Source organism: Melozone crissalis, unplaced genomic scaffold (genome assembly GCF_028551555.1).
Source record: "Melozone crissalis strain CALT ecotype California unplaced genomic scaffold, PUWL_Pcris_2 ptg000057l_1, whole genome shotgun sequence".
Classification (NCBI taxonomy): Eukaryota; Metazoa; Chordata; class Aves; order Passeriformes; family Passerellidae; genus Melozone; species Melozone crissalis.
Window position 1 is genome coordinate 7,545,489 of NW_026535835.1, and position 27,792 is coordinate 7,573,280.

The 27,792-nt window shown below is 62.8% G+C and overlaps 2 protein-coding genes across 2 annotated transcripts; both read left to right on the forward strand.

Moving 5' to 3' along the window:
* Positions 1 to 332: 332 nt before the first annotated feature.
* Positions 333 to 17,787, forward strand: DPH1 (diphthamide biosynthesis 1). Its single transcript, XM_054287108.1, has 12 exons — positions 333 to 392; positions 1,091 to 1,237; positions 3,336 to 3,399; positions 10,535 to 10,656; positions 12,309 to 12,463; positions 13,068 to 13,189; positions 14,644 to 14,712; positions 15,398 to 15,554; positions 16,403 to 16,503; positions 16,723 to 16,801; positions 17,102 to 17,233; positions 17,567 to 17,787. Exons 1-12 carry the CDS (start codon positions 344 to 346, stop codon positions 17,639 to 17,641), a joined length of 1,272 nt encoding a protein of 423 aa, XP_054143083.1. The 5' UTR covers positions 333 to 343; the 3' UTR covers positions 17,642 to 17,787.
* On the forward strand, positions 17,736 to 18,922 carry OVCA2 (OVCA2 serine hydrolase domain containing). Its single transcript, XM_054287505.1, is given in 5 exon segments — positions 17,736 to 17,773; positions 17,805 to 17,856; positions 17,859 to 17,916; positions 17,919 to 18,009; positions 18,011 to 18,922. Coding segments are annotated over 5 exon segments (951 nt in total). The 3' UTR covers positions 18,723 to 18,922.
* The last annotated feature ends 8,870 nt before the right edge of the window (positions 18,923 to 27,792 follow it).

A 27,792-nucleotide genomic window follows, 5' to 3' on the forward strand; every position in this document is an offset into this window, starting at 1 on the left:
GGAGAATGAGGGGGTCACACACGGTGCCAGTCCCGTCCCCGTGTTAACGTTAGGACAGGTTAACCCTGAAACTCTCAGCACCGCGAGGGATGCGATGGCACCACATCCCCGACGTGAAGGGCGGACAGCCCCGCCATCACAGCGCTTGTCACACCCCACTGCACTCCCAGCGTCCCGCCGGGACCGTGCCGAGAGCGCTCGGTCCCCGCCTGTCCGCGCCGCCCGTCCCGTCCCGTCGGGGCCCGCCCGGTGCGCTCCCGAGCTCGATCTCTCGGCCGGCAGCTGCTCCGGCCTTGCGCGGGGATCGCCTAGTGCTGCCTTCCGCCCCCACGTGCGCACAGCCATGGCGGCCCCCGTGCGGGCCGGGAGCGCGGCCCCGGTGCCGGCCAAAGGTGCGCTGAGACCGCTCCTGCGCGGGGCTCTGCTGCCGCTACCGGCCGCTGTGCTGCTTGCCTCGACGGGGGAGGCCCGGCCGGTGGCGGGAGGTGGCTCCCCCACCGTCGCGGCCGCCCCCGCCGCCGGCCCGGCCCAGCTGGCCCTTTGTCGGTTGTGCCGTGGGCCGTGCGGGGAGGGTTCGGTGGCTCGTGAGCGCCGGTGTTGGGCTGGAAATAGTGAATAATCCCCCTGCTGTCACTCCCCCGCTGCACTCTGGCATCGCCGAGATGTAGGGGGGCGGCTGCTGTCGGGGGGCGGCTTCGGGATGAGGCTCCCGGGGATGGCTCAGCCGGCACCGGGCGGCTCCTTCCCGGTGGGATAACGGGATCCCCTCGCTGGGGAAACCGGAGTGCACTACGGTGTCAGCGGGGTGCTGGTGATGAGCCTCGAGGGGCTGTGCGTGCTGTGCCCTCGCTGTGGGTTCAGCCAGCTGCACTCATAGGGTTTCATGTAGTTATTGCGGTGCTTTCTGGGCTAAAAAAATCCGCCTTGTTTTCGTCAAAAAACGAGAGCAATCTGCCCCCAGCGTGCAGGGCAGGACCCCGGCCCTTTTCCCACTGTCCCCAGGGGTGTGAGCAGTGACCCGAGGACAGCACGGTGGCCCGTGCCGTGCCCTCTGACCGCTCCTTTCGGTCCCTCCCCGTTTGTCCCGCAGCCCGAGCCCGGCAGGTGGCCCAGCAGATCCCCGAGGAGATCCTGGGCAACGCGGAGCTGCGGGAGGCGGCTCTGGCCCTGCCCCCCAACTACAACTTCGAGATCCCCAAGACCGTGTGGCGCATCCGGCAGGCTCGGGCCAGGAAGGGTGAGCGCTGCCCCGGGGCATGAGCGGGTTTGGGGCTGGTTTGTGCTGCTGAGCCCCTCCTGTGGGGCAGGTGAGGCTGGGGTTGAGCTGCTGCTGTGCCCTCGGTGTGTTCAGCTCTGTGCTGGCGAGCTCTGCTCCTCTCGAGGGGGGTTAATAGATCTGTATCTCTGGATTATAATCACATTGGACAGGACAGGTTGAGCTGCGTGGACCTGTCAGCCTGGAGATGTGTCTGGGATGCTAGCCAGGTCCCTGCTGTGCTCCTCTTGCCTCTCTCCTCTCTCCCTGCGCTTTCCTGACGCGCTGCTGGCGCTGGCACGGGGGAGCCCCACAGCACCGGGCACCGAGTGGGGCTGGCAGGGAGCTGGGCCATGCTGCTCCCTGCTCTGAACCTTCCTCAGAGGAGCAGGGAGTGATCGTGGAGCCTTCAGGTGTGTGCTCAGCTCGGGGGAGCAGGGCTGGGAGCCTCCCCCTCCATCCCCGGGTGTCACCAGCGTCCCCACCCTGCCTTCACCTGCATGCAGGGGCTGCTGCTGTGGCACAGCCGGGTTTGCAACGCTTTGTATCCACCTGGGAACGGCTCTGCCTGCTGCCACCGAGCTGCCAGGGCTGGCAGGATATTCTGGAGGCCGAGCTGCTCGCGGCTGCCATGCTGGAGGGCCGCAGGGTGTGGGGCTGCGCTGCCCATCCCGGCTCTGGGGTGGCAGTCAGGGCTGGGCCTGTCCCAGCAGGACACGGCGGGGCCGCCCAGCCGTGCTGGCTCTGCCTTTCCTCGCCGTGTTTTGCCGCTTGGCACCTCCTAATTAAATGTAAATATGCGGCTGGGATTTAGGCTTCCGAGCTGGGAGCCGAGCCCATCAGGCAGCCAGCCGTGCTGGGATTTAAAAATCCGCGTGTGCAGAGAGCAGCCAGGGGCTCGTTGCTGGGGGAACGCAGCCTCCCACAGGGCTGCAGCCAGCCCTGCCTGTGCCCGGCCTGCTGCGGGCTTTGGGGGGCTGGGGAGCACCCCCTTTCCCCATGGCGGAGAGTGACCTCCTGCCGAGCTGCTCTTTGCAGATCTGGGGTGGAGGGCAGCCCCAAATGGGCCAAAATGGGCTCAAATCGGCTCAATAGGGGATGCTGGGATAAGGAACCTCATCCCTGCCAGGTCAGGTTGCTGGCAGAACATGTGCAGCTTTCCTGCAGGTTGGAACAGGGTGGGATCAGCCTGATTTGAGCCAGGCCTTCACACAGCTCCACGCTGGCCTGGGTTGGGCCTGGAAGCACAGGGATTTTGTTGGAGAGAGTGTTTGGATAGATAGCACGGAAGCTGGGATATCTTAGTGGGATTGGGAGGTGAAAGAACAACAGGATTAATGGGGCCTCCTCCATTTACCTCCTCCATCATGATCCCTGCTCCTCCCCACCACCCCGTGGAGCCCAGGCACTGGGCAGTTTGCTGTCCTTTGGAGGAATGGGGATTGTTCTGATTGTTCTCTGAGGAGGGAGCAAATGAGGAAACATGAATTTGTTGTTGAATAAATTCCTGCAAGGCACAACGCTGCGGCTGTTGCTGGCCACCCTCCTGAAATGGAGAGAGGAGCTGCGAGGGAGGTGTGGAGAAGGGCACTGAGGATGATCAAAGGTTTGGAGCAGCTTCTGTATAAGGAGAGATTAAATAGGTTTAGATCCTTTAGCTTGGAAAAGAGGTGAACAAAAGGGGATATGATAGGGATGTGGAATTGTGAATGATGTGGAGAGGCTGAACAGGGGATGATTATTCACTCTTTCTTGTACCAGGAGAACCAGGGGCACACGTTTACATTATTAGGAGCAGGTTTTAAATAAACAGAAGAAAGTACCTTTTGCTGTGCAGCACATAATTAAAATCTGGAAGTCATTACAGTGGGAAGTGGGAGAGAGCAGCAGTGTCAGCGGGTTCAGAGAGGGATGAGGTGTGGATGCAGCCCAAGGCAGGGCAGGCTGCACCCCAGCTGCCAGAGCCACACGGGTTTTTGGCCAACACCTGGCTGGTCTGGGGAGGGTGGTTTGTGGCTGCACCTTGAGCTGATCCCCACTTTGGGATGTCTCCTAACCCCGTGGCTGTTTCTCTTCCCAGTGGCCCTGCAGATGCCAGAAGGGCTCCTCATGTTCGCCTGCACCATCGCTGACATCATTGAGCGGTAAGAGCACGGCTTTTCCCTGTGGGGCTGGCCAGGGGATGGGGAATACTGCTGGGGATGGCTTGGCCACTGGGCAGGAAGAGGGCTGTGGATGAGGAGGTGCTGTGGCTGTGGCCACAACCTGGCTGGGCAGCGCTGTGGCGGGTGACAAGGACCTGCTGCCATCCCTGGGGACAGGGACCGGCTCGGTGCCAGCGCAGCTCGGCTTCTCCTCCCCTCTGCGCTGTGCCGGGAGCTGCTGACAGGCTCAGCATGCCGGGCCCCGCAGGGGTGCTGGAGCCGGGAGCAGCCGTGCTAACAAGCGGCTGACGCCAGCCCGGTGCCCCGGCAGCGCCCCGGGGAGGGCCGGCAGCGCTGCGGCAGGGACCCAGCCTCCTCCCCCGGCCTCGTCCTGCCTCTGCAGCCGCGGAGATGTGCAGGGGCAGCCCTGCTGCGGCTGGGGAGGCTCGAGGCCACGCTGGTGGCACGGAGAGGGTCACTCCTGCTGGGTGACCCTTTCTCCACGGCTCCTCTCTTGATTTTTCCGAGCCGCTTGAGAGGCGAGGCTGAGGCACGGGAGAGGAGCTGGGCTGTGCAGTGACAGTGGATGCAGGCACCTTGCAGAAATTGGCCGTGATCTCTTTCCTGCTGAGCGCTTCTGCCTTCCTCCCCACACACCGCAGCCCCCTCCGCAGCCCCTCTCTGTTTTAGCACAATGAATTAGTGCTAATAGCACTTCGTGCCTCGTCTGCCATCCGGGTCGTGGCACTCATTAGCAGCTGCCTTGCCTCGCTGCCGTGCTGGGTGGGAAGGCAGCCGTGCCCGCGGGCTTTGTCCCGCTCTGCCATCGCCTCCCCACACTGGGTGGGAAGGTGGGCACGGGCGAGGGGGGCAGGGGACGGGTGCGAGTGTGGGCAGCTCGGCGTGGGTTTGTCCCTTTAAGTGGAGCTGCCTCCTCTCCGGCTTTGGCACCCAGCCGCTTTCATGTCTCCGACTTCAAAGGCAGCGGATTAAGGGGCTCTTTTATCTGAATGAAACCTTAAGCCACACTTCCCGGTGGATGGTGCATTCCAGGGTGCTGAATGCCAGGGTGCCGCTGGATTCTGGGGTGCTGGCATCCTCGCTGGGCTGGTGAGGGGTGCTGCGTGGGTGGAGGTGCCCAGCCAAGGGAGGGGATGTGGGGGCACTGATGGGATGGTGTTTTGATGGGGGATGGCTTCAAGGCTGAGCAGGAGGGCTGTATCCTTCCCTCCCTGGCATCATGCAGTACCCAGAGACTTTCCACTGCCACTCCTTTACTGGGAGCACTGGGTGCCATCCGTGACTCTGGCTGGGGATGGGGACTGCCAGCCAAACGATAGTGGCTGTGGGCAGGAGTGAGCCCAGCCCTGTGTCCACTCTCCTGGGGACACAGTGGGGACCCAGCCACACTGCTGGAGGTGAGGTGTGAATCGGCAGGTGGCCTCGTTAGTTCCTGCCTCTTCCTGCTATTAATATTCATGGCCAGCATTAATGTGGAATGGAAGCTCGGCCACCCGCTCCTGCTGGCCCTCCTCACCCATCGCTGGGGCCGGAGGAGCCTCCAACGTGACAGGAATCGCTGCAGCTGTGTGTGCTCTGGCTGCTGTCACCAGGCTGGGGACAGGGGCTAGGGGTACCATCAGCCCTGGGCTGGTGTCCCCTTGCTCCTGGTGACAGAGAGGATGTGACAGGAATACCTGTGTGCCCACTGGGGGCATTGCTCAGCGAGCAGCCCCTTTCCCCAGCCCATCCTGCCCTGTCCTCGCTGGTGGGAGTTTGGGGGGTGAGTTCCCCCTGCCCTGCATTCCCTGCTGCTGGCTGCAGAGCCCTGCCCAGGGCTGTGCCCCTGGGGTGACAATGCCCACCCCTGTGTGTTTGGGTTGAACTGGAGCCCTGTCAGCTGCCACTCAGACGGAATATTTATCCCTTCTGCTGGAGCTGCCTTCTAATAGAATATTTGTGCGGTGGCCTGGTGCTGCTGGGAGAGCCGGGAGCGGGGATGTGCCTCACTCCCCCGCCCCGCAGGAGGGGGACACGCTGCTCGCTGTGCGTCTGTCTGTCCCCGTGCGGTGGGATGGCAGTGTCACCACGTCCCTCGGTGCCGTGTGGGAGTGAGCAGGCCCCCGGGGAGAGCTCCGTGGAGTGAGGAGGGGAGGGGGCGGCCAGGTCTGAGCTTCCCAGCATTGCCCTGGCGCTGGCCGAGCCCCCAGGGGCTGCGGGGATGGAGATGCAGCCGAAGCATCGCCAGAAAGGCCGGTGGGGTTCGCAGCCTGGAGCCTTTGAAACCGAGAGCACGCTCGGAGCATTGACCGGTGTGAGGCCACTTAATTACCCTTAATAGGTTTGTCATTGTCACAGCCATGCCGGGGCGTGCCGGGGGGGTGGGGGGAGGACATCGGGGCCGGGGTCTGCTCGCTGCCGGCGCCACATCACGACACTCCCGCGGCACCGTCCAAATTGGCTCCATTTGTCACGGCTGATGCAATTCGGCAGGGAGGAACTCGTGCTGGGGGGCGGCAGCGTGGGGGGAGCTCGGACCACAGCTCGGGGAGGGGCAGCCCCCCCAAGCCCAGCCGCTGTCATGCCGGGGAGGTGGCAGTCGTGTCCCCCTCCCTGTGCCACCAGCTTGCAGCTGGGGGCTGTGCAGGCAGGAGCGGGCCCCTGCTCCCCTCCCTGCCGCGGCTGGAGCAGACGGATCAGCTGGGCTCTCAGCTGGGCTTTTGATTCCGTGTTAATAAAGTCGGCTGTCAGGCTTCGCAGCTGCTAATCCCTCTGTCTTCCTGTGCCACGCCGGGGTGAGAGGCTCCTGCTAATCAGCCCAGGCTTGGTGGTGGGGATGGGCAATGGTGGGGGGCCTAGGGGTGTCCTGATGCCTGCAGAGGCTGCCCTGACATAGCTTTGAACACCTCCCAACTCCCAGTGACTTTTAGACACCTCCCAACTCCCAGTGGCTTTTGAAGATCCATGCGAGGCAGTGCTGGAGGTGCACAGACCATCCCAGTCTCATCCTGCTGACTCAGGAGCAGGCAGGGACTTTTTGGAGTGGCACCAGGTCCTGGTTGAACAAAAGAGTTAAACATCTGTATGCACAGCCCAACAGCTGTGGCCAGGACAAAAGAGGCCCTGATGGATGGTGTGCCCCACACAGTACCCGGTGCCATGGCTGGTGTGCCCAGCCCATTCCCAGTGCCAGCAGGTGCCAGGTCCCTTGGCCAGGCAGCTCTGCCATGTGGCACTGAGCAGTGTGGCACTGAATGCTGTGATGAAGCTGGCAGCATCACCAGGAGGTCCCAAAAGGCCACCCTGGGACACTAACAGGGATCAGGATCTGGCCTCAGCTGCACAGTGCCGTGGCTCTGCTGGCCAGCACTGCCTTCCCTCGTCCTTTTCAGCACAACCTGGAGGCTCTGGCAGCGGGTGCACACTGTGCAGGGGAATTTAATCACTGTCGTTAACCGCACAACAGCATCATTAGGAGGAATGAAGTTCTCACTTCATTGGAGATGTTCAAAACCTTCCACCCGGGTGGTGGCTGCGCCACGGGGATTGGGCTGGGGGGAATGTGCGGGGTCTATAGGGCTGGCACCTCCCAGGGCTGGGATGTGCCAGCACAGTGTGGTGCCCACCACCAGTGCCCCATGCCACCTCCTTGTATCCCACAGAGCTCTGTGTTGTGAACAGGGGACAGGCATAATCCAGACACAGGATGGTCATGATGCCTTTACAACCAATGTGCATTAACCCTTGATTTGCCTTATTTTGGGTTTTTTTTGCTGCTACACGACCAGCAAAGCTGGGGTGCCCTGGGACTTGCCCCTTGAGAGGTGGTGTTTGTCCTGCCACCTATGGTGAGGACAGAGTGGGAAGTCCCTCAGGGGAGGGGACTGAGCTGGAGATGGTTCCTCCTGGGGGGCTGTGGGGACGCCCACCACCTCTCCCCATCATGCCCCACTTGCAGAAGCTCTGTGGGACTCCATCTGCAGCCAGGCTCTTCCAGCACCAATTGCAATAAAACCTCAAACTCATTATTTTCATTATGTGCAGCCTTCCTGTGCTAATGAAGTTGGGAGTCTGGTAATGGGGCTTGGTGATGGGCTTCTCTGCTAATTGAGTGCACTGTTCTCAGCCAGGACTGGGCTCAGCCCCCACAGCCCAGGACAGCAGCACCCACAGGTGTCCTGGGACAGGCTGGGCTTGGGCACAGGGCAGGCAGTTGTGGGGTGGTTATGGGGTGGTTGTGGGGTATTTGAAGGGCCACATGCAGGTGAGACAGGTGGCTGTGAGGCAAGGGGCAGCACCGTGTCCCCAGCACAACATGCAGGCACCCTGGCGTCCCAGTGCTGCCTCCATCCTCCCACAGCACAGGGGTGCCAGGACTGGCCACTCTCAGCCCAGTCCCCTCAATCCCCTCCCCACCAAGGGCTGGTGGGCACACAGGGGCTGAGGACTCGTCCCTGCTGGGGAGAGCAGCTCTGCCTCATGGCTCGAGGACCAGCACTGTATCATTCACACGCTGCCAAGGGACCTCGCGCTCCTGCCAGCAGCAAATGCTCTCATTCATTTTTCGAGGGGCTGGGATAAATCAGGGCTGCTCCAGCCAAGTGCCTGTGCTCAGGTGACAGGGGCTGGCTACCCCATGCTTGGAGACACGCAGGCACCGTGTGTGCATGTCTCTGACCCAGCGTTTTCAGCCCCAAAACTTGTCCCTGGATTGCTGCTGCCTCCATCCTGCTCTGGGGAGCAGGGCTGGAGGTCCCAGCTGGGATCAGGGTGGGACCTGGCCTGCCCTGGGGCACATCCTGCCAGTGCTGAGCATGGCTCTTTATAAATGGGATTTTGGGAGCCATCTGTTTAAAGGAGCAGATAATGAATTAAGGGGAGATGAGAAAAATGCTAAGGCCAGGCGGTTTTTCAGAATGAGCCGGGGTTTGCGGGACGTAAAAGATGAATAACCTCCCCACGTGTTCAATATTCATGAGCTCCCAGCTGTAATGAGCATCTCAGCACTGGGTGGGGACATCCCTGTCACCACTGCCAGCACGCTGCTGGGACCCATCCGTGCTGTGACAACTTCCAGGGACACAAAACACTGACAAAGATGCTGCTGTGGCTGCCCCTTGCCCACGGCCTGGTCCAGGCTGGTTGGGAAGCAGCTCCCCAGCCCGCGTTGGAGGCAGGTGGCTGCTAATTGACATTTCCTTCCTCTGTAGTTTGATGAAAGACTCTGGCGACACTGAACTGATTAAAACATCAAGGGGAGGCCCTGGTGTCTGCCTTTGATTTGTCTCTGGAGATGATTACGGCTCCGCTCGATTGTCCAGCCCAGCCAGAGCAGGTGAACCCGGTGTGTGCCATCCTGGAGCCCCTCCTGCAGCACCACCAGGCTCCTGGCTTTGCCAGGGTTCCCTCCTCACCAGGCACCATCCCGTGGCATCTTTGCTCACCTGTGACTCCACTCCCTGCAGCCAGAGGAGGAGTCTTGCCCACGGCCAGCACAGGGCTCAGCCTCACTCTCCCTGCCCAGCTGCAGCCCCACACATCAGGCAGGGCCACGGGCACCTCTGCCCTCCTCCTTCCACTGTTGCTATTTCACTTTCTTGCTCTTCACCCCCAGGGACTTTCTCTGGGGTTTGGGCCAATTTGCATACATTTTAATCTATAAAAAATTAAGCGGCGCTGGCTGCCGCTCTGAGTCAGACCTCCCCATCCTGAATCTTAAGGAGCTGAATAATTTTCCACTTTTGCTGAGATGTGTGGAGTCTGATTCATGTTCATCTCATCACCTCTCATTAGAGGAGGGGGCTGGGGGCTCGGAAGGGTGGGAAGAGCCTTCTGGAACCTTTACTGGCAGCCCCCAGCCCCACGGTGTGCCCACGTGGGCAGTGGAGGAGCCATCCTCCCATCCAGGCCACGCTGGCCGTGAGGAATGGCGGGATTTGGGCGCTGGCAGGATCCTGCCCATCTTCTGACGTTCCCCAACCCTTTGGAGCAGGAGCTGCCCAGGCCAGACTGAGGTGAGGATGGCTGTGCCCTCTCCTCGGGGATGCTCCAGCATTGCCGCTCCCCTGTCCCCCTCCCCGGGCGCTGATGGAGGGGCCGGAGCTGTTAATATTCAGCACGCTCCGCCATTTCTCCACCTTCTGCCATCTGCCCAGCTCTGCCCACCATTTCTATTCTTGCCGCCGACGTAACGCTCCCTGCCTGGCGCTCGGGGGGAGCGCGGGACCCTGGCCCCCAGCCAGGCATGGGTGCTGCAGGGGGTGACGCTGTGCCAGGGCCCCCTCCTGCCCTGGTGCCCGGTGCCAGCAGCAGGGGGGACCCCGCTGGCACGGAGCTACAGCAGGCCTCAATTAAATGAGGAATTAGCATCTGGTTTAAGCAGCCCCTCCAGGCACGGGGCTTTGTCATCGCGATACCTGCTCTCATCCTGCTGCGGCAGCTCCCCGGGAAGGTGGCCAAGCTAATAATCCCCCAAAATGGTGCCATAAATACCCACAAAGGTGGTGCCTCTGAATGATGCCAGAGCCTTGGCTTTGCTGCTCTGTGCTGGTGTGTGCCACTTCACCCACAGGCTGGGTGTGGACTGGAGCACTGGGGGTAGGGGAGAGCACCAGTGGTGGTTTGGTGCTTTCCCTCACCAAGTGCCACTTAAGCACCAGCTCTTCTGGAGGTGACACAGCTTGGCCACACAGCCAGGCACAGATTGGATTCACCAGATCACACAGTGCCCACAGCCATGGGGTGGTGGTGGTTTGGCTGGCACCACAAGGGATGCCAGGACAGCCCGTCCTGGTGGCTCCAGTCCCCATGGCTGGCTGGTGGAAGCGGTGGCACCACGCTGTGCCGGGTCTCCCTCTGCTGCTCTCCCTGCTGGAGCATTAGGAATCTGGCAGCGTATTGTTTGATGAGTGGATAATCCGCTGAATTGCAAACAGCTTTACCCAATTGAAGAGGCGGATTACCGCTCTCCAGCTTAATCATGTTGACATCTCAGAGAGTAGCCAGTGCTTGTCCTCTCCGGCGCGTGGCTCGGTGGCGGCGCGGGGTCCCCCCATGGTGACACGCCACGGGGCTGGGGGGCAGGACCTGGGCTCTGGTGACACGGCTGTGACCCTCAGTGCTGTCCCTCCCGCAGGTTCACAGATGCAGAGGCAGTGGTGATGGGAGACGTGACCTACGGCGCCTGCTGCGTGGATGACTACACGGCCCGGGCCCTAGGCGCTGATTTCCTGGTGCACTATGGACACAGCTGCCTGAGTAGGTGACACTGAGCCCCAGGGTGCTGCTGGGGTGCCCATGTGTGGCATTGTGCCCATGCCACACCGAGCAACTCCACACCCCTCTGGATACCAGCTCGGAGAGTTAGTGCCAAAGGCTAATCCCTTCCCAAAGGGCTTTCTGTTCTCCAGCTTCAGCTGCTGGCTTTGGATGGGGCCAGGCTGGCTGGGTGGCTGCTCACAGGCAGGATTTGGGGTGCAGCAGGGCGTGCTCATCCTGCTCGGCTGCTGCAGCAGCACACAGCTCCAGCCATGTCCCCGAGAGCAGAGCAGCGAGGCCATGGCTTGGCAGGACCCCCTGGCCCAGGGGATGAGGCTGCTCCTGCTCCCCACCTGGCCTCTGAGGAGTGATGACAAAGGGAATGGTGGCAGAGGAGAGCAGGGGCCTGCGGGTCCCGCTTGCCCCAGGGCCAGGAAAGGCAGCTTTGAGGGTACAGTGCAGGCTGGGCGGGGAAGGGAGGAGGAGGAGGAGGCTGTGTGCTCCCCAGGCGGACAGTACTCTGGATCCAGTTGCCATGGAAACTGCGCTGCTGTCCCAGATGCTGCTAACTTTGAAGTCCACCCAGGATGGAATCAGCCCAAAAATAACAATAAGACGCTCTGGGTTTTAAGGTGGATCTGCAGAATTGCCATAATGAGTAGGAGGTGTGTGCATCCCTGCTGCTGCCACGCTCCCAGCACCTGGCAGCCCTCCTGGACGTTTATGGGGCCCTATAAATGGGTTTGAAGAATTGCATCAGGCTCTGTGTGAAATACTGACTCCCCAGTTGAGAACTCTGTCCTGAAAGCCACGCTGGTGTGAGCATTCCTGGTGATAAATATGTGGTGCTAGGTGCTTTGTTACGGGAGGAGGGTTATGGGCACCACTGGAACAGGGAGTATAAAACTCCTGGTTTGTAACCTGCTGCTCATGAATGAACAGCAGGAAGGGGAAGAAGGGGCCGTATCCATCAGGCTGCTCTAGGGAATGGGAGTCACATCAGCTGGAGCTGCTCCCTGCAGGGACAGGCAGGCACTGCCATGCTGACTGTCACCACACCAGCTGCCATCTGCTGCCCATGGCCTCATTTCCCTTGCCTGCTCTGGGTTGGGTGGGTCACAGGGCACCCTGGGTTACCCATGGGCTGCCGTGAGGATGCTGGGCTCATTTTGAGTTGCCCAAAGCGATCCTGTCAGCAGGGTGGCCACTGGTGAGGCACACGATGCTTCCTGCTCCCTGCCAGCCCCACGTGCCCCGCAGGAGGGAGTAATTTGCACTTAATTGTGATCAGGCAAAGAGCACCAAAATGGGAAGTGAACATGGAGCTGTGGATCGATGTGGACTCTGTGTACTTTAATTATTCACTTAATCGTGGTGACAAAGGCTTCTTAGCACCAGGGGTAATTAGATTTGTGTTCATTGATTCCCCAGGCTGCCATTATCTGGAGAGAAACGAGCGGGTGCTCTCTGTGGCTCCCATCTGCACCCCCTGCCCTGGGTGCCAGCACAGGCAGAGGGGTGGCACAGCCCAGCCTGCCTGTGCCAGGGCAGTTTGGGGCACAGGGAGCCCCACAAACAGGCAGCAACAACTTGGGGCTCGCTGGAGCCCTGGGTGTACCCCACACTCAGACGCTGTCTCCTCCTGTCACCAGTTCCCATCGACTCCACCCAGGGGCTGAAGATGCTCTATGTGTTTGTGGACATAAAGATCGATGCATCCCATTTCCTTGAGACCATTCGCTTCAACTTCGCAGCAGGCACCTCCCTGGCCCTGGTCAGCACCATCCAGTTTGTCTCCACGTTGCAGGTGAGGTGCAAATCCCTGGCTTTTGTCTCCCCCTGAGTTTTCCTGTGGCTCAGCCCTTCCCTGTCCCAGCCCCGCCGCGGGCCCCGGGGCTGCTGGTGGAGCTGGTTCCCCTCTGACGAGTCTCTGCAATAATGTGGTGCTGCCAGAACGTTGATCAAGTACTTTATAATAACTCTGATCAATGTTTCATGGCGGCACCCCTCCCCTGCTCCCCCGGGAGCTGCTCTGGAAATGTCAGGGCAGGCGGTGGAGCACTTGGCATTTTGATGCAGTGCCGGCAGCGGCCGGGGGAGCTCCGGCGGCTCTGTCTGTCTGCCCCTCAACGGCCGGCTGGCCAGGAGGGGAGGAGATGAACGAGCCTCTTGAGCCGTGTCTATCAAAACACGGGGCTATCCAAGCGTTAAGCCTTTTCCCTTGTCTTTTAATTGATACTTTGGTCGAGCCTCGCTGAGCTTCCCCGGCTGCGTGGGGCCGTTCCTGGTGCCACCCCGAGCAGGCTGGTTCCCCTCCACAACAGCTGGGACTGCCAGGGTTGGGGTGTCCCCAAGGATCCTCAGCCACCCTTTGTGTTTTTCCTGTCCCTGCTGAGCTCCATCTCCCACAGGCAGTGTCACAGGAGCTGCGTTCCCAGTACAAGGTGTGTGTGCCCCAGTGTAAGCCACTGTCACCGGGAGAGATCCTGGGCTGCACGTCACCCCGGCTCGCTCAGGACACGGATGCCATTGTGTGAGTACCTGGGGTCCTTCAGCACCCTCCTGCCTGGCCCTGACTTGCCATCCTTCCTGCACCCCCTGCCTGGTTTTGTGCAATTTTAGAGAGTGTTTAGGGCTATCCACAGGTTGGGATGGGCCCCCTTCAGCTCCTCATGCTGCATTAAGTGTGCTTGTAGCACCTTCCTGCCTGGCCCTGACTTGCCATCCTTCCTGCACCCCTGCTTGATTTTGTGCAGTTTTAGAGGTGTTTAGGGCTATCCACAGGCTGGGATGGGCCCCCTTCAGCTCTTCACGCTGCTTTAAGTGATGTGTGCTTGTAGCACCTTCCTGCCTGGCCCTGACTTGCCATCCTCCCTGCACCCCCTGCCTGGTTTTGTGCAGTTTTAGGGCTATCCACAGGCTGGGATGGGCCCCCTTCAGCTCCTCACGCTGCTTTAAGTGGCGTGAGCTTGTAGCACGGAGGAAATAATTGAGTCGTATATCAGAATAGATAATAGATGGAAGGGCGGGTGGATAATTGGAAAAGACAAATGGCCGGGGCCCAACATCACAGCAACATTAATTTTATTTAAGGACAGCAAATTAGAGGGAGCACTTCGCTTCCTATCACCTAATTATTTTAGGTAATGGAAATGCTTAATGTACTGTGAATACAGTGTGCTGCAGAATAAATAAATACAAGGACCCCACCCTTGGGGGGAGCTGGGGAGCCCAGGTGTGGGTTTGGGCTTTGCTGAGCTCCTTCTTGCCCACATTGCTGGGAGCCAGCATCACCAGTGCCTTTCCAAGCACGGCCATGCAGGGAGCTGGACTCCGCATTGCTGGACACAGGGGCAGTGAGAGCTGTGGATTCATCCTGAGCCACTCTCTGTCTCTCCAAGGACGGCAGGGGCAGCCAGGCTGGCACTGCATGGGTGAGAGTGGGTCCCTGCAGCTGGCACAGGAGCGGCAGTGCGGTACCAACGCGCGCAGGTGCACTCGGCCTTACCTGCGTCCTCCCTGCATTATTATTTTCTTCTTTGCACCGTCTCTGGGGCTAACTTTTGCAGACAAATTAGCTTTGATCTCCCAAAATGTCATTCTCCAATTAAGGGCAAAATCTAGTCAAGTTTTACGTCTGAATTCATTTTCCAGGCCCTCACTCCATTAGGGCAGCTGAATGAAAGGCTTTGAAATGTAATTGCTGACTGGAAATCCGATTAGAAATGGAAGCAGCAACGTCTAGAACCAGCCATTGAGATGGAGCAGCTCCCAGCTGCCCCGTGCTGGTGTGAGCACCCCTCCTTGCTCTGAGCATGGCTGCCTCTCCAGCCCTGCCATGCCAGGGAGCCCTGGCTGTGCCTGCTGCCCAGCAGAGGAGTTTGAATTCCTGGCATCTCCACTGTGCTGCAGTTTGGGAAACCAGTGAACACATGGATAGGGTGCTGCTGTTTCCCAGTGCCATAGCTCTCCCTCCCCTCTTGGCAGGTATTTGGGCGACGGGCGCTTCCACCTGGAGTCCATCATGATCGCCAACCCAGGGATACCTGCATACAGGTACAGACTCCAATCCCATGGTGGGGTCCCCCCCATCTGTCCCCATGTGCCCCCCAGCAGCAGGCATGGGCAGGTGAGAGGCCACGGAGTGGGTGGGGAGGTGCTTGGGGGAGATGAACACCAGCCATTTACTCCGGCTGAATATAAACATTTTGACAAGTACCTGTGAAAGCTCGTGGAGGTGCAGCCATTAAAGCCCGGCTGCTGCAGGCAGAGGCCATAAAGCGCGATGATGAGGCCGCTGAAAGCAGATGAAATATCAGGAGTGAAAGGCTGGGCCCATTTGGAGGAATCTGAATTTCCTAGTAGGTCGTTTGTTACAAACGGGAGGCGCACGTCAGGTTTATGGCGCTGGTGAAGCTGCCGAAACCCGAGTGGGATTTGATTAAAATTCTCCTCGTCAAACAAAGCAACAAATCAAAGAATTCTTCATAATTGATGAGCCAGGATGGGGGGGAGCTGAGTGTGAAGCTGAGCACGGAGCCGAGGCTGTGCTGGGCGTTGGGGTGCTGTGGTGGGACACTCATCCCTATCCCTGTCCTTGTCCCCTAACAAGGAGCCGGCTGGGTCCTACATCAGCCAGGAGGACAGATGCTGTGGGAGGCAATTAGTGCTAATGAGGGACAGGCATGGCTGGGAGGAGGGCAGGTGATGGAGCCCGTGTGAGCCTGGCTGTGCTTTGCAGGTACGATCCCTACAGCAAAGTGTTCTCGCAGGAGCACTACAGCCACGAGCGCATGCACCGCGCCCGGCAGGACGCCATCCTCACTGCCAGCTCTGCCCGCTCATGGGGGCTCATCCTGGGCACGCTGGGACGTCAGGGCTCCCCCAGCATCCTGCAGGTACCAGCCCCCTCCCCAGTGTCCCCACTGGGCACCAGGAGCTGCTGTTGGGTGTGGGGAAGGGCTGGACCATCGCTGCCAGGGTGGATGTGGCACCGCTGGCAACTCATCCGTGGCCACTGGCCCCGGCCTTCGTGGGCAATTAGCAGCAGATGAGGGAGGCTGGACAAGGGCTCATTAAAGCCGTTCCTGGGGAGAGCTGGCCAGTCTTGGAGAACCCCCCCACCTCCCCCAGACAGCTCGGCAATTAATTGGCTGGGTTTGTTTTAATTGGATGAACTTCCGATCAGGTTCAGCCTCCCTGCTCAGCTGCCGGGCTGGCGCTTTCTGCACCCCGCCTGGGAGAGGGGAGCAGGACAGCAGAGTTCTGCCCTCTGAGCATGGTGGCCCTGCTCACACCCAGGGCTAGCCACAGGTGAGATTTGAGGCAGGGCAGGAAGGTCCCAGCAGCTGCTCTTCCACAGCGGGCATGGCCAGGGCTGGCTGGGCAGGGAGTGGTTAGTGCCACCTCGGGAGGACAAGGACATCTCTGGCCCCTCTCCTCCTCCTCCTGCAAGCCCTGGCTGCAGCCAGCCCGTGACAGGCGGGTGTCCCAGGGCAGGCAGCCGCTAACGAGAACAGATTGTTGTCATTGAGCAGTAATTACTTCATTAGGCTGAGGCACGTGCTGGGGAGAGCTGGGCACAAGCCGGAGCCATGGCCACAGTCTGGCCTATGACTGCCAAAGGGACACGTGGGGCAGAGCTGGGACCCACAGAGGGTCTGATGGCCAGGAAGGGGCTGTGGGCAGGGCTTGGGGGGGGTTGCAGAGGGACCCTAACCCTGCCAGGTGCCTTTTTCCCCTGCAGCACCTGGAGTCACGTCTCCGTGCCTTGGGCCGGCCCTACGTGAGGGTGCTGCTGTCTGAGATCTTCCCCATCAAGTTAAAGCTCTTCCCAGAGGTGGATGTGTGAGTGCTGCTGATCCCCTCGAGCCCCAGGGTGCCCCATCCCTCTGCAATTCCTGCTTGATGCTGTCCCTGACACTTCTGTCCTGCAAGGGAAGGGACATGGCTGTCCTTAAAAGGGTGGTGCTGGCACAGTGAGGACCTTCTGGGGCTCTGCTGAGGGGCTTCACTGTGCCTTGTTCTTCCCAAAATGCTCATCCCCACTGTGATATTTCCTTCCAGGTGGGTGCAGGTAGCCTGTCCCCGGCTCTCCATCGACTGGGGAGAAGCATTCAGCAAGCCACTGCTGACACCCTATGAGGTGAGCACCCCTCTCTGCTTTGTGGGTGTCCCCACAAAGTCCTGGCTTGGGGTGATGCACCAGAGCAGCCTTGGGGATGTCCCTGCACCCAGACAGTGCCCCCTCCTCTCTGCACCTGTGCTCTGTGCACAGTCCAGGCACGCTGCTGGGATATCCAATATTTTGTGAAGCCAGTGGGATTCCCAGTGCCCTAGCAGTGCCCTCCTCAGCACACCAAGCTGGATGCTGGGACCTCTCCCAGCACACCAGCTCCCTCTGTGCAGGCACCACTCGGGGACTCATCCCTGGTCCTCTCCACAGGCTGCGGTGGCTCTCCAGGACATCGAGTGGCAGCAGCCTTACCCCATGGACTTCTATGCCAGCCAGTCCCTGGGGCCGTGGACGGTGAACCACGGTGGCACCCAGCCCCCGCGCCGCGCCCGGCCGGCACAGGTGGGCAGCGGGGGGACACCGGGGTCCCGCTCGGTCCCTCGGGCCGGTGAGAGCACCGGGACGGGCTGAGCGCCCGGTGCCGCTCGGTGTCACGTACCGAAAGCGCCACCCCGTGGTGTCGTTGCCACCGAGCAGTAACGGGGACAGTGCCAGCCCGGCCCGGGGGAGGGACACGCGGGTCCCCGCAGCCGTGTCGGGGTGAGCGCCTGCCGAGCCCCGCGGATCCCCGGGAATGGGGGGGTTTCCCCCGGGGGTGCTGCGGGCTGGACACGGACCGGCCCATGGCAGCTCCGGCCGGGGCTGGGGCATCCCTGACCCTCCCTGTCCCTGCAGGGGAAGCCACCGGCGCCCCCCGCCCCGCCCGAGGGTGGGGAGCAGCCAAGCACCGGGGACCTCGCAGCCTCGTGAGTGTCGCCCGCAGCTGCCGCGCTCCGGTACCTGGCGTGCGCAGCGGCGGGGGCACCGCTGATGTGAGCACCACCGGGACCCCCTACTGCAACGGATGGGGTCGCACCCCGTAACTCGACCACACTGCTGCCCGTAAGGACCGACCCCGGCTGTCCACTGGGAGTTGCCCCTTGCCGGACCGGGCTGGGTCGCACCGGGGGTCGCGTCCCGCCCGCCCCTCCGGGGCTGCCCCGTCCTCGCACCCTCCCCCACGGCGACCTCCCGCCGCCAGGGGGCGCCGTCACCTCCGCGAAGCCGCTCCGCTCGCTCTCGTCTGTCCAGCCAATCAGCGCGCGGCGTTTCGGCGGGAAGGCGGAAGTGGCGCTGCCGAGGCGCGGCCATGGCGGAGGCGCGGCCGCTGCGGCTGCTGGCGCTGCACGGGTACCGGCAGAGCGCCCGCCGCCTCCGCCAGCGCACCGGCGCGCTCCGCAAGGCCCTGCGCGGCCGCGCCGAGCTGGTGCCCATCGACGCGCCGCACCGCCTGCCCGCCAGCGCTGAGGACGACCCCGACGGGGATGATCCCCCCCGCGGCTGGTGGTTCTCCGGGCCCGGCACGTTCGAGGCGGGCGAAGCGGCCGCGGCTCCGGCGGGGCTGGAGGAGTCGCTGTCGGCCGTGGCGGCGGCGCTGGCGGAGCACGGGCCCTTCGACGGTCTGCTGGGCTTCAGCCAGGGCGCGGCGCTGGCCGCCATGGTGTGCGCGCTGCGGGCCCGCGGCGACCCGCGCTTCCCGGTGGCCTTCGCCGTGCTGGTGGCCGCGTTCGCCAGCCGCGCCCCGGCACACGGACACTTCTACCGGGAGCCCATCGCCCTGCCCTCGCTGCACGTCGTGGGCGACACGGACGCCGTGATCGCAGCGGCGCTGAGCAGGGAGCTGGCGCAGTGCTTCGTGGAGCCCGTGGTGCTCTCGCACCCCGGCGGGCACTTCATCCCCGCGGCTGCGGCGCAAAAGAAAGCCTACCTGGAATTCCTGGAACGCTTCTGCCCCGGGCAGGGCCAGGCCGAGCGCCCAGAGGCTGGGGAGGCTCGAGAAGGGGCTCTGTAATAAAGAAGGGCTCTGGTGAGCCATGTGCAGCCACCCATCCTGTGAAACATCACTGTTTCCGTGCCTCCAGAGGGACCAGAGAACAGCTCACTGCACATTCTGCTCTTCAGTGTTCACCCAGGCCAGGCTAAATGGTTCTTTTATCTCCCTTTTTTTCAGCTTTGTTGTATACATCAGTATAAAATACATACGTATATATATGTGTGTATATATATATATGTATATAAAGTTATATATAATGTATATAAGATGAGTGTGGGGGTGTGACAGTGAGGGGATTGAAGGCAGGAGGGTGACACTGCTCTGTGGGCAAGGTGCTTTCAGAGACTCCAACACCTGCTCAAAAGGAGAGTTCCTCAGCTCAGCCACAGGAAGTATCTGCAGAGCACAGAGCTCTTGCAGTTTTATACCCCAAAACCTCGTGGTTTTTAATATCTGTTAAACCAAGCTTCCAGCTGGTCTGGGCCTGGAAAACCCTCTCTCTCATCCTTGGCAGTGCCAGGGCTGGTGTTTGTTTCAGGGATGAAATGCCTGCTGGCTCGGTGTGCACGTGTTGAATATTCCCTGCACAAAGTGCCTCCATGAACAAGAAAAGCGTGTTGCTGTTTGTGGCTCTGTATTATCCAGAAGCACAAGAAAATCTTTATTGCTGTAACAATTGCAGGTGTCCTGCTCAGCTCCTGCCCAGCTCAACACTGGGCACCAGTCTCAGGAGAGGAGAGCTAGCAGAGCTTCTCTACCCACAGCTTTCCTTGCGGGTGTAGAGCTGGTAAAAGAGGGAAATGGGGTGAAAAAAGCGAATTTTCCCCCTGCTTGAGCAGCAGGGCAGGGCAGTGCCAGCTCTTTGAGGCTGCAGGACACTGAGCTGCTGAAACCTTTCCTGTGCTCACTGAGCTGGGAACGGGCCTGGCAGTGCTGAGGGTTAAAACAGCAGAGCAGGAGTGAGCAGCTCAGCCCCAAAGCAGCACTGCAGGGTGAGCAGCTCAGCCCCAAAGCAGCACTGCAGGGTGAGCAGCACTGCAGGGTGAGCAGCTCAGCCCCAAAGCAGCACTGCAGGAGTGAGCAGGTCTCAAACCCAAAGCAGCATGGCGGGAGTGAGCAGCTCAGCCCCAAAGCAGCACAGGAGGGGTGAGCAGCTCAGCCCCATCGCGTTTTGCCCCACTTTGCACACCGTGCTGGTGCTGGCAGGAGGATGTGGCTGTCTCCCCGCAGCCCAGCCCCGCTCTGCTGTTGCCCCGCGGGGCTGGGGGGGCTCGGGCAGTGCTGGCCGCCTGTGCCACTTCACGTGGGCTGTGTCACATCTGCCGCGAAGGCGTGGGGTGTCTGCACCCCTTGGTGACACCACGGGCTGCGTTTTGGGGCTGCCGAGCACAGCGACCAGCTGTGACAACGCACCGGAGCTTTTGTCCCCCCGCCGCCGCCGCGCTCGCAGCCCCGGGAGCTGCTCGGTTGTCGCCGAGCCCCCTCCCGGTGCTTTCCCGCAGCCATGGCCGCCCGCCCGCACTGCGGCCCCGCAGCCCCGGCAGCTCCCGGGAAGAGAAGGAAGGAAGGGGAAGCAGCTCAGGGTGCGGTGAGTGAGCAGCACGGTCCCAGCTCTGCAGGCAGCTCCCTCGGTGGGTCGGGAGGGATGGGTGACCCGAACTGCGGTTCCTGCCTCTTCCCCGGGGTCTGCATAAAGATGGCTCCTGCCGGGCGTCTGCTGTAGCGGTTTAAATAAATTATTAAAACAGATTAACGCGACTTTTGTCCGCAGGAGGTGCCTGCGTGAGCAGCGCAGGGAGGTCCTGCTCGGTCCCGGTGTGGTGGGAGGAGGGAAGCGGCTCGGAGGGGTTTGCGTGGGAATCCTGCCCTCTCCCTCCTTTCCTGGCCTGATGCCCTCGGGCTGGCCCCTGCCTCTCTCGCAGATCCAGGTCTGCTCTTGGGATGCAGCCACAGAACTTGGCTGCTCTCAGAGGTGAGCCTGGAGACAAGACTGGCTGATACCCTCCCACCCCTCACTCAGCTCCATGCTGGGGAGTTCCCTTTTCCATCACCCGGCCTGGCCCAGGGGAGTTGGTTTTCCCCCAAAAACAGCGTGGCCCAGTTGCTGTTGCTGAACAGGGGGTGATGGAGTGAGCCCGGGGTCTGGGTGGCAGCTGTGCCACTTGTCTGGGACAAGAGGGCCCTGGGGACAGTCACCAGTGTTGGCAGCAGCACTGGGAGCCTGGGTGTTTTGGCAGGGGGATGTCACCTCTGTCCCCAGATGTGCCTTTCCATAGCCCAGTGCATCCATTGGAGCCACCTGTGTGACTTCAGGGACAGGAGGGACCCTGGCTGTGGCCCTGCTTGTGAGGAGGGCATGGAGTCCAGGCAGAGCTTTGCTGCCCCTTCCCTGGGTGAGCAGAGCCCCCAGCCCTGTCCCAGTGTCCCGGGGAGGGCAGGAGGAGCCTGGCATGAGCAGAGATGCCACCAGGGCTGCCGGTGCTGCTGCTTCCCTGCAAACTCCTGGCTGTTTTCCCACCTCTCCTCAGCTCCTTGCACCCCTTCCCCCATGCCACTGTCACCTCGAGGTCACTGCCACTGCCCACCCTGCCAGCCACCCACGTGGGGCATCAGGCATGGGCAGGAGTTCCTGTGGGCAGCACTGGAAAAAGCGACGTCCCGCCGTGCCTGGCTCAGGTGCAGCCCGTGCCAGGGTTTGAGCCTTACTCATCTCACCGTCTTCCTCCTCTGTCCCCGCCGGCAGAACTGCCAGAGGCGTGGGGATGGGGCACTCTGGGAGGGTGATGTGTTTCCCAGATGGTTTTACTGCGAGGCTTTTCCAAACCTGCCAAGGTCCTGCCTGTGAAGTGGCGGTGGCAGGGGCAGGGCACAGCCGGGACCGTGCCTGGGCCCCGCTGCTGGAGCAGGACCAAGCCGTAGGGAACAGCCCCCCCTTCCCTGCTTCACTCGCAGAAGCTTCCAGTTGTGGCTGAGTCACTCCTGCTGTAGCTCCTTCTCTCTCCTTGTTTTGGATGGAAGTTTTCCATGGAAACCCACGCTGGGCCGGGCTGCAGGCTGGGATAAACACGGCTGAATCACAAAAGGCCGTTTCGCCAAGAGCTGTCAGATGGCAGCAACAGCGTGTGGGGCCAGTGGGCACCTGCCTGGCCTTTGGGGGGGCAACAGCAGCACCTCTTCCTGCAGCCCCCACCAGCTCTGCTGGCTCAGCGCCCCCAGGCCCACCCTGAATTCCTACGGTGCCAGGATGCCACTTGGCACAGCCGGGAGCGGGTGACAGGTTTTGTCTAGAAGTTTTCTGGGGCCACGTGCTTTCCCAGGGATGCACAGGGAAATCCCATCCAGGAGAGTCCTTTGCTGAGGCAGTGTCCACCCCTGTCCTCAGCTGCCAGGCTTTGCAGGGTCACGGCTTGGAGGTGCCAGGAAGACCCTTCCCACCCTCCTGAAGCCGCCGGGTGCGCCGCCGAGGTCAGGCACGGTTTGTGCCATGCCTGTGCCCTGCTGAGCACCAATCCAGCGTGGAGGAGGCCGTGGCAGGGGCTGAGATCCTCCTAGGCACCACGTTCCTTCCCGGAGGTCTCTGTGCTGAGGAGGAGCACGGGAGCTGGACAGCCTCTGTCCCCTGGCGCCGGCGGCTGGCCCCGGGCCCAGCAGCTTGGAAGACAAGTCCTGGTGTCAGGAATCCAGGATATTTTTAAGGACTCTGGAAGAAAAACTGATTCCAGGGTGTCAGCGGGAGAAACTTGGCCTTCAAAACAGCAGAGCAGCTGGAACTTTCCCGGGCTGGAGCGTGGGGTACAAGGGGCCACAGCGCTGCCCACAGGACATGTCCCCTCACCCAGGGGTACTCTGGAAGGGACACTGGTGTTGCCGTGGCCTGGACGTCATTGTGATGCTTTTAATGGGGTGTAAACAAGGAGGTGTTTCCCAGGGGATGGAGGGTGGGTTTTGTGGCAGTGGCAACCTTGCAGCATGGATGTGCTGGACATAGCTGTGGTTTTACCTGAGCGCTGCTGGGACTGCCCCAAAATCCCCGTCCTGGGGGTGTGAAGTGCTTGGCCTGTCATCAACAGCGGTGATGGGAAAAGCAGGAGTCACAGGGAACAAGCAAGATGCATGGCAGGGCACAGCAAGGACCTGCTATCTCTGGTCCTCCCATGTCCCACTGTGACCCTGCTGTCCCCTGGGGACCTGGTGGTGGCCATGCCTGTCTGGGTGAGGGCAGAGCTGCCAGGTGCATGACCCCATGGATTGGTGAGGGATCCTAATGGGGCTGCTTTGGAGAGTGTGGGCAGAGGACCCTGCATGACCCCTACTCAGTCTAGATGGGACACCCACGGGAGCTGCAGGATCCCAGGACTGAAAGTTTTTCTTCAGGGACTCTTCCTGTCCCTCTTGCCGCCCTCACCCACTTGGGCCTGACCCTACAGGGTGTCCCCATGGCAGTGACCTCCCTCTCCTCCGGGTCTGTGTGGTCCTACAGCCCTTCCAGCCCCTTCTCTCCATCTCCAGGGCCGTGAGTCCCCGGTGCCCCCCACGAGGAGCCCTGCCCGGCCAGCACCGGTCGCCGCCGGCTGCTGAAGGCCCGGTGCCCGGTGCCGGGGCAGGCCGGGCCGCTCTGACTTCGCCGCTCAGGAATCTCCTGGCCGCGCCGGGCGGGTTGTGCAACCTGCGACCGCCCCCGGCCGCCCCCGCCCCGGCCCCGCCGGCCGCGCTCAGTCCCCGCCGCCAGCCCCGCTCCGCGAACGGCCCGCGGTCCCTCCCGGGACACGGCACCCCGGCTGCCGAGCGGATGGATGCGGCGGGGCCGGTCCCCGAGGGACTCCGTGTCCCCGCCGGGAGGGCAGGTGAGGGGCTGCTGAGGATGGGGGTTCCGAGGAGGGGGTCCCCATCGATCCCGCTGCCCGAGGAGGAGCCGCTCGGCGCCCGCCCCCCCGAACAGTAAGAGTTGATGTGCGGTGAGCTGCATCCTGCATGTGAGCTCCTACTGCCCCGGGAGGCGGGCCGCCCCCGACGGGACCCCCGCGCTCTGCCTCCGCCTCCGCCGCCTCGGGGACCCCCGGGGGTGGGCGAGGGAGGGAGGGGAGCCGGTGCTGCCCGCGCTGCGAGTCCGCCTGTCCCGGCGACCATGGCTGTAGACTGTTACCCCCCCAGCGGCACAGTAACAATCTAAAGCCACGGTCGCCCGGGCGGCGTCGGAGTTGGGGGGGGGCCGGGAGGGCGGGTTGGGAGGGGGCAGCGGTGCCTTGGCGACGGCGAGGAGGCGTCCCCGCCACCGCAGCGAGCGCGCCCGACCCCCTCCGGCGGCGCGGGGGGGACTCCCGGTGCTTGGGGGGGGGAGTGTCGGTAGCATCGGCAGCATCGGAAGCATCCGCCCACCCCCCTGCCCGCCCCTTGCCCTCCCACGCGTGTCCGCCCCGCCGGGAGTCCCTCCCTACCTGGGCTGCAGCGGGAGGGCGGGGGGGCGTCCGCCGTGGGGGGGTCGGTGTCTGCGGGGGGGGAAAAAGAGAGCGGGGTCAGGCGGGCACCGGGACACCCCCCCATCCCCGCCCCGTCCCGCCTTCCCCCCGCCCCCGGCGGGGCGCGCTCCCCGACGGCTCAGCACCACGGACAGCGCCCGCCCCCCCGGCGCTGCGGCGGGGCCGGGGCCGGTGCGGGCCGGGCCGGGGCCGGTGCCGGCGGTGGGTCATGCTTCAGTAGCCATGACTGTAGACTGTTACTGTCCTGTCCCTACGCAGCAGTAAGCAGTCTAGAGCCAAGGTGCCGACGCTCTGACTCGGGCTCTCCTCGACGGGGTCTCCGCGCTCTTTAGACGCAGCGGGGTGAAGGCGATGGACCCCCCCTTCCCCGGGCTGCGGAGCCGGCAGCACCCGGGCTGGGGACACGGGGCTGCGGGGGAACCCAAGGGAGGCAGCGGCGGAGAGTGCCTGGCACGGCGACGGCACCGCGGGATGGGGCCGGGGGGTCCCGTCGGGGGTGGCCCGGAGAGGGGGGACAGCGGGCGCCGGTGTCACCGCGGAGCGGGACACGCACACACGCACGGCCCCGCACCCGCACCCCCCAACCCCTGCAAGGTGCGGGCGGCCGGTCCCGCCGTGCGCGCCCCCGGGGCGGCCCCGCGCCCAGCGCCCGCCCCCGCGCACCGCCCCCGCCGGCGCCGCCGCCCGGCCCCGCCGCCCCCGCCGCCCGGCCCGCACGTGGGGCTGCGCCAGGCGCCTCCGCGCCGCCCCCGCCGCCGCAGCGCTCCCGTTCCCCGCCCGGCCCCCGGTGCCCTCCGCTCCGCCTCACCCCCGCCCCGGGGCCGGCAGGTGCGGCGAGGGCTCCGCTGCCCCCTCCCGCCCCCGCACCGGGCTCCGTCCCCGCTTACCTGCGGGCCAGCCCGGCCGGTGCCTTACCTGCTGCGGGCCCCGCGGCTGCCGGGCCGGGCAGGGGCCCCGCGGCTCCCGGCGGGGCCGGCGCCGGTGTCGGTGCTGCGCTGTCCGCAGCGCGCGGGGCTTTTATAGGATCGGGCTCGTAGTAACGGGGATCTCGGCTCATTCATAGAAAAGCATCAACCTACACAATGACGTGAGCGCTACGTCAGCGAGGAAATTTAGGGAACGGGAAGACGCTACTATTTATATCGGCGCGGGGGGAGGACAGCGGCCCGGAGCCGGGCAGGGGGTCCGGGCTGCAACAGGACCCCGGCCCTCCCCCCGGCCCCTCCGGAGCCCCCCTCGTTCCGTGGCTGCTCGAGGAGAGCCGTGGGGCAGCACCCAGCGCCCCACATCCCTTCTCCACCTGCTGCCAGAGCCAGGGGCCGTGCACACACCGGGACACAACCGAGGGTCCTGTCCCCTGGGAGGGCGGCGTGGGGCACCCCCTGCCCCAGACAGAGGGGTCCATCCAGGGAATGGATGGAATTACACATGGGAATCCAGGGTGCCCATCGCCCCTGACCACCCTGCTAGGCCAGAACGTGGCCCCATCGTGGCATCACCACGGGGCTGCTGATTTGGGGCTGTCTGAGCCCCCCATCATGGCAAGAGGGTGGACAGGGGTCCCCAGACCAGGGCACCATCCTGGGGGTGCCCCCTGCCCACCTGCACCCCTCACCCACAGCAATGTCCTCAGCAGCACCACCCACGTGTCCCCTCATCAGACCCCCTGTCCCTGCAGTGCCACCAGCACCCACGGGTGCCACCCCAGCGCCCTGCAGGACAATGGGACAGCACAAGCAGTGCTGGGGGGTGAGTTTAGAACACATGGGGTGAGCGACCCACTGCAGCACCGTGCTGACCCCTCCAGCCCCACAATGGGGCCTGGCCCTCACTTCCACCAGGGCTGGGTCCCCCAAAACCGTCAGTGCTACAGAAGAAGGTTGTGGCTTCACGGGTGAGTTAATTTTGGCCCCTTGCTCCTTCCTAAGTACCAGCACCCCCCAAGATGGGCTTAGAGTCATATCCAGGGGGATTTGGGAGCATCCTTTCTCCCTTTATGCACCTGTGCGTCCATCCATCCATCCATCCATCCATCCATCCATCCATGCATCCCCCCCACTCCTGCTGGAGCCGTCTGACCTCACTCTGCTCTGGCGAAGCATCACACCGGTAACCACAGCAACAGCGGCGTTGTCATTGACAGCAGCATCCGCGCCCGCCAGCATCCGCCGCTGCGCAAGGCCGCGCTGCTGCAAGGCCACACGCTGCTCCGGGGGCCTCGAGCCGCGACCCCCCCACTGCCCGACCCCTCGCACCCCCAAATACCTGCAGAGCGCCTCAGAGATTTAACCCCTCCCAACCTCCCCATCCTCCCCCTACCGAGGTGCTGCCACCCCACTAGAACTCCCCAAATCGCCTTTCCCGCCCCCTGCTAGATGGGGGTGTCCCCCTCCTGTCCCCCCCTTTATTTTTCCCCCACGCAGCAGCGGCGCTCGCCCCGTCGGGGCTCTCCGGTTCGGCGAGGGGAGGTGCGGAATCGCTGCCGCAGCGCTCCCCGCCGCAACCGTGACTCAGCCCGGGATTAGTCAGCACCCGGGGCCGGCCCACCCGCACCCGGCTGCGCAGCTCCGCCGCTCGTTCCTCCGGGGGCCGCGACCCCCCCGCTGCCCGTCCCGGTGCCCCCGAGGCGCGCACGGAGCCCCGAGCGGGATGCGGAGCGGGGGGGTCGCGGCCCCGAGCAGGGGGTGTCATCCCGGAGCGCGGCCCGTTGCTGCCATCTCGTGGGCTTCCCACCGGCGACACGGCCGTGTCCCTGCCGGGGGAGGCGGTGAGCGGAGCCGGGGGTGTGCGTGGGGAGGGGGAGGTCACCTGTAGGTGGTGGGTGAGGGGGTTGGAGGAGGAGGAAAGGGGAGAGGAAGGGAGGTCTCGTTGTGCCGCCGTGACTCCGCAGGGGTGGGGCGTTCACCTGCTTGGATGGCACCCCACAAGGAAGGGATCCTACTGCCCCACGGTGCATCACTTCAAAGGAAGGGGTCCCATCGCCTCAAGCCCCAAAATATCACTCTGCTGGAAGGGTTCCACTTCAAAGGAAAGGGTCCCATCACCCCAAGCCCCAAAATATCACCCTGCTGGAAGTGTTCCTCAGCCAATCTAGGCATTGTGCCACGAGGAAGGGCTCCCATGAAGCATCATCCATAAGGGAAAGGTCCCAATGTTTCACCGAGCATCAGGGATGACACCATCACCTGCCTGCAGAGAAGGGGTTCCATCACCCCATAAAGTGTCACCCCACAGGGAAGGGGTCCCACTGCCCCATGAAGCATCTCCCATAAGGGAAAGGTCCCAATGTTTCACCAAGCATCATCCCATAGGGGTGAGATCATCACCTGCCTGCAGAGAAGGGGTTCCATCACCCCATCCAGTGTCATCCCACAGGGAAGGGGTGCCACTGCCCCAGAAACAACACCTGGCAGGGATGGGTGTCCTTGTTTGACTGAAAATTGCCCCCAAGAAGCATCACCCATAAGGAAAAGGGGTGCCAAAATCTCACCAAACTCTGACCCTCAGGGACAGGATCCTCATCTACCTGCAGAGGATGGGTCCTGTCACCCCTTCAGGCACCATCCCACAAGGAAGGGGTCCCATTGCTCCACAAAGCATTGCCCCACAGG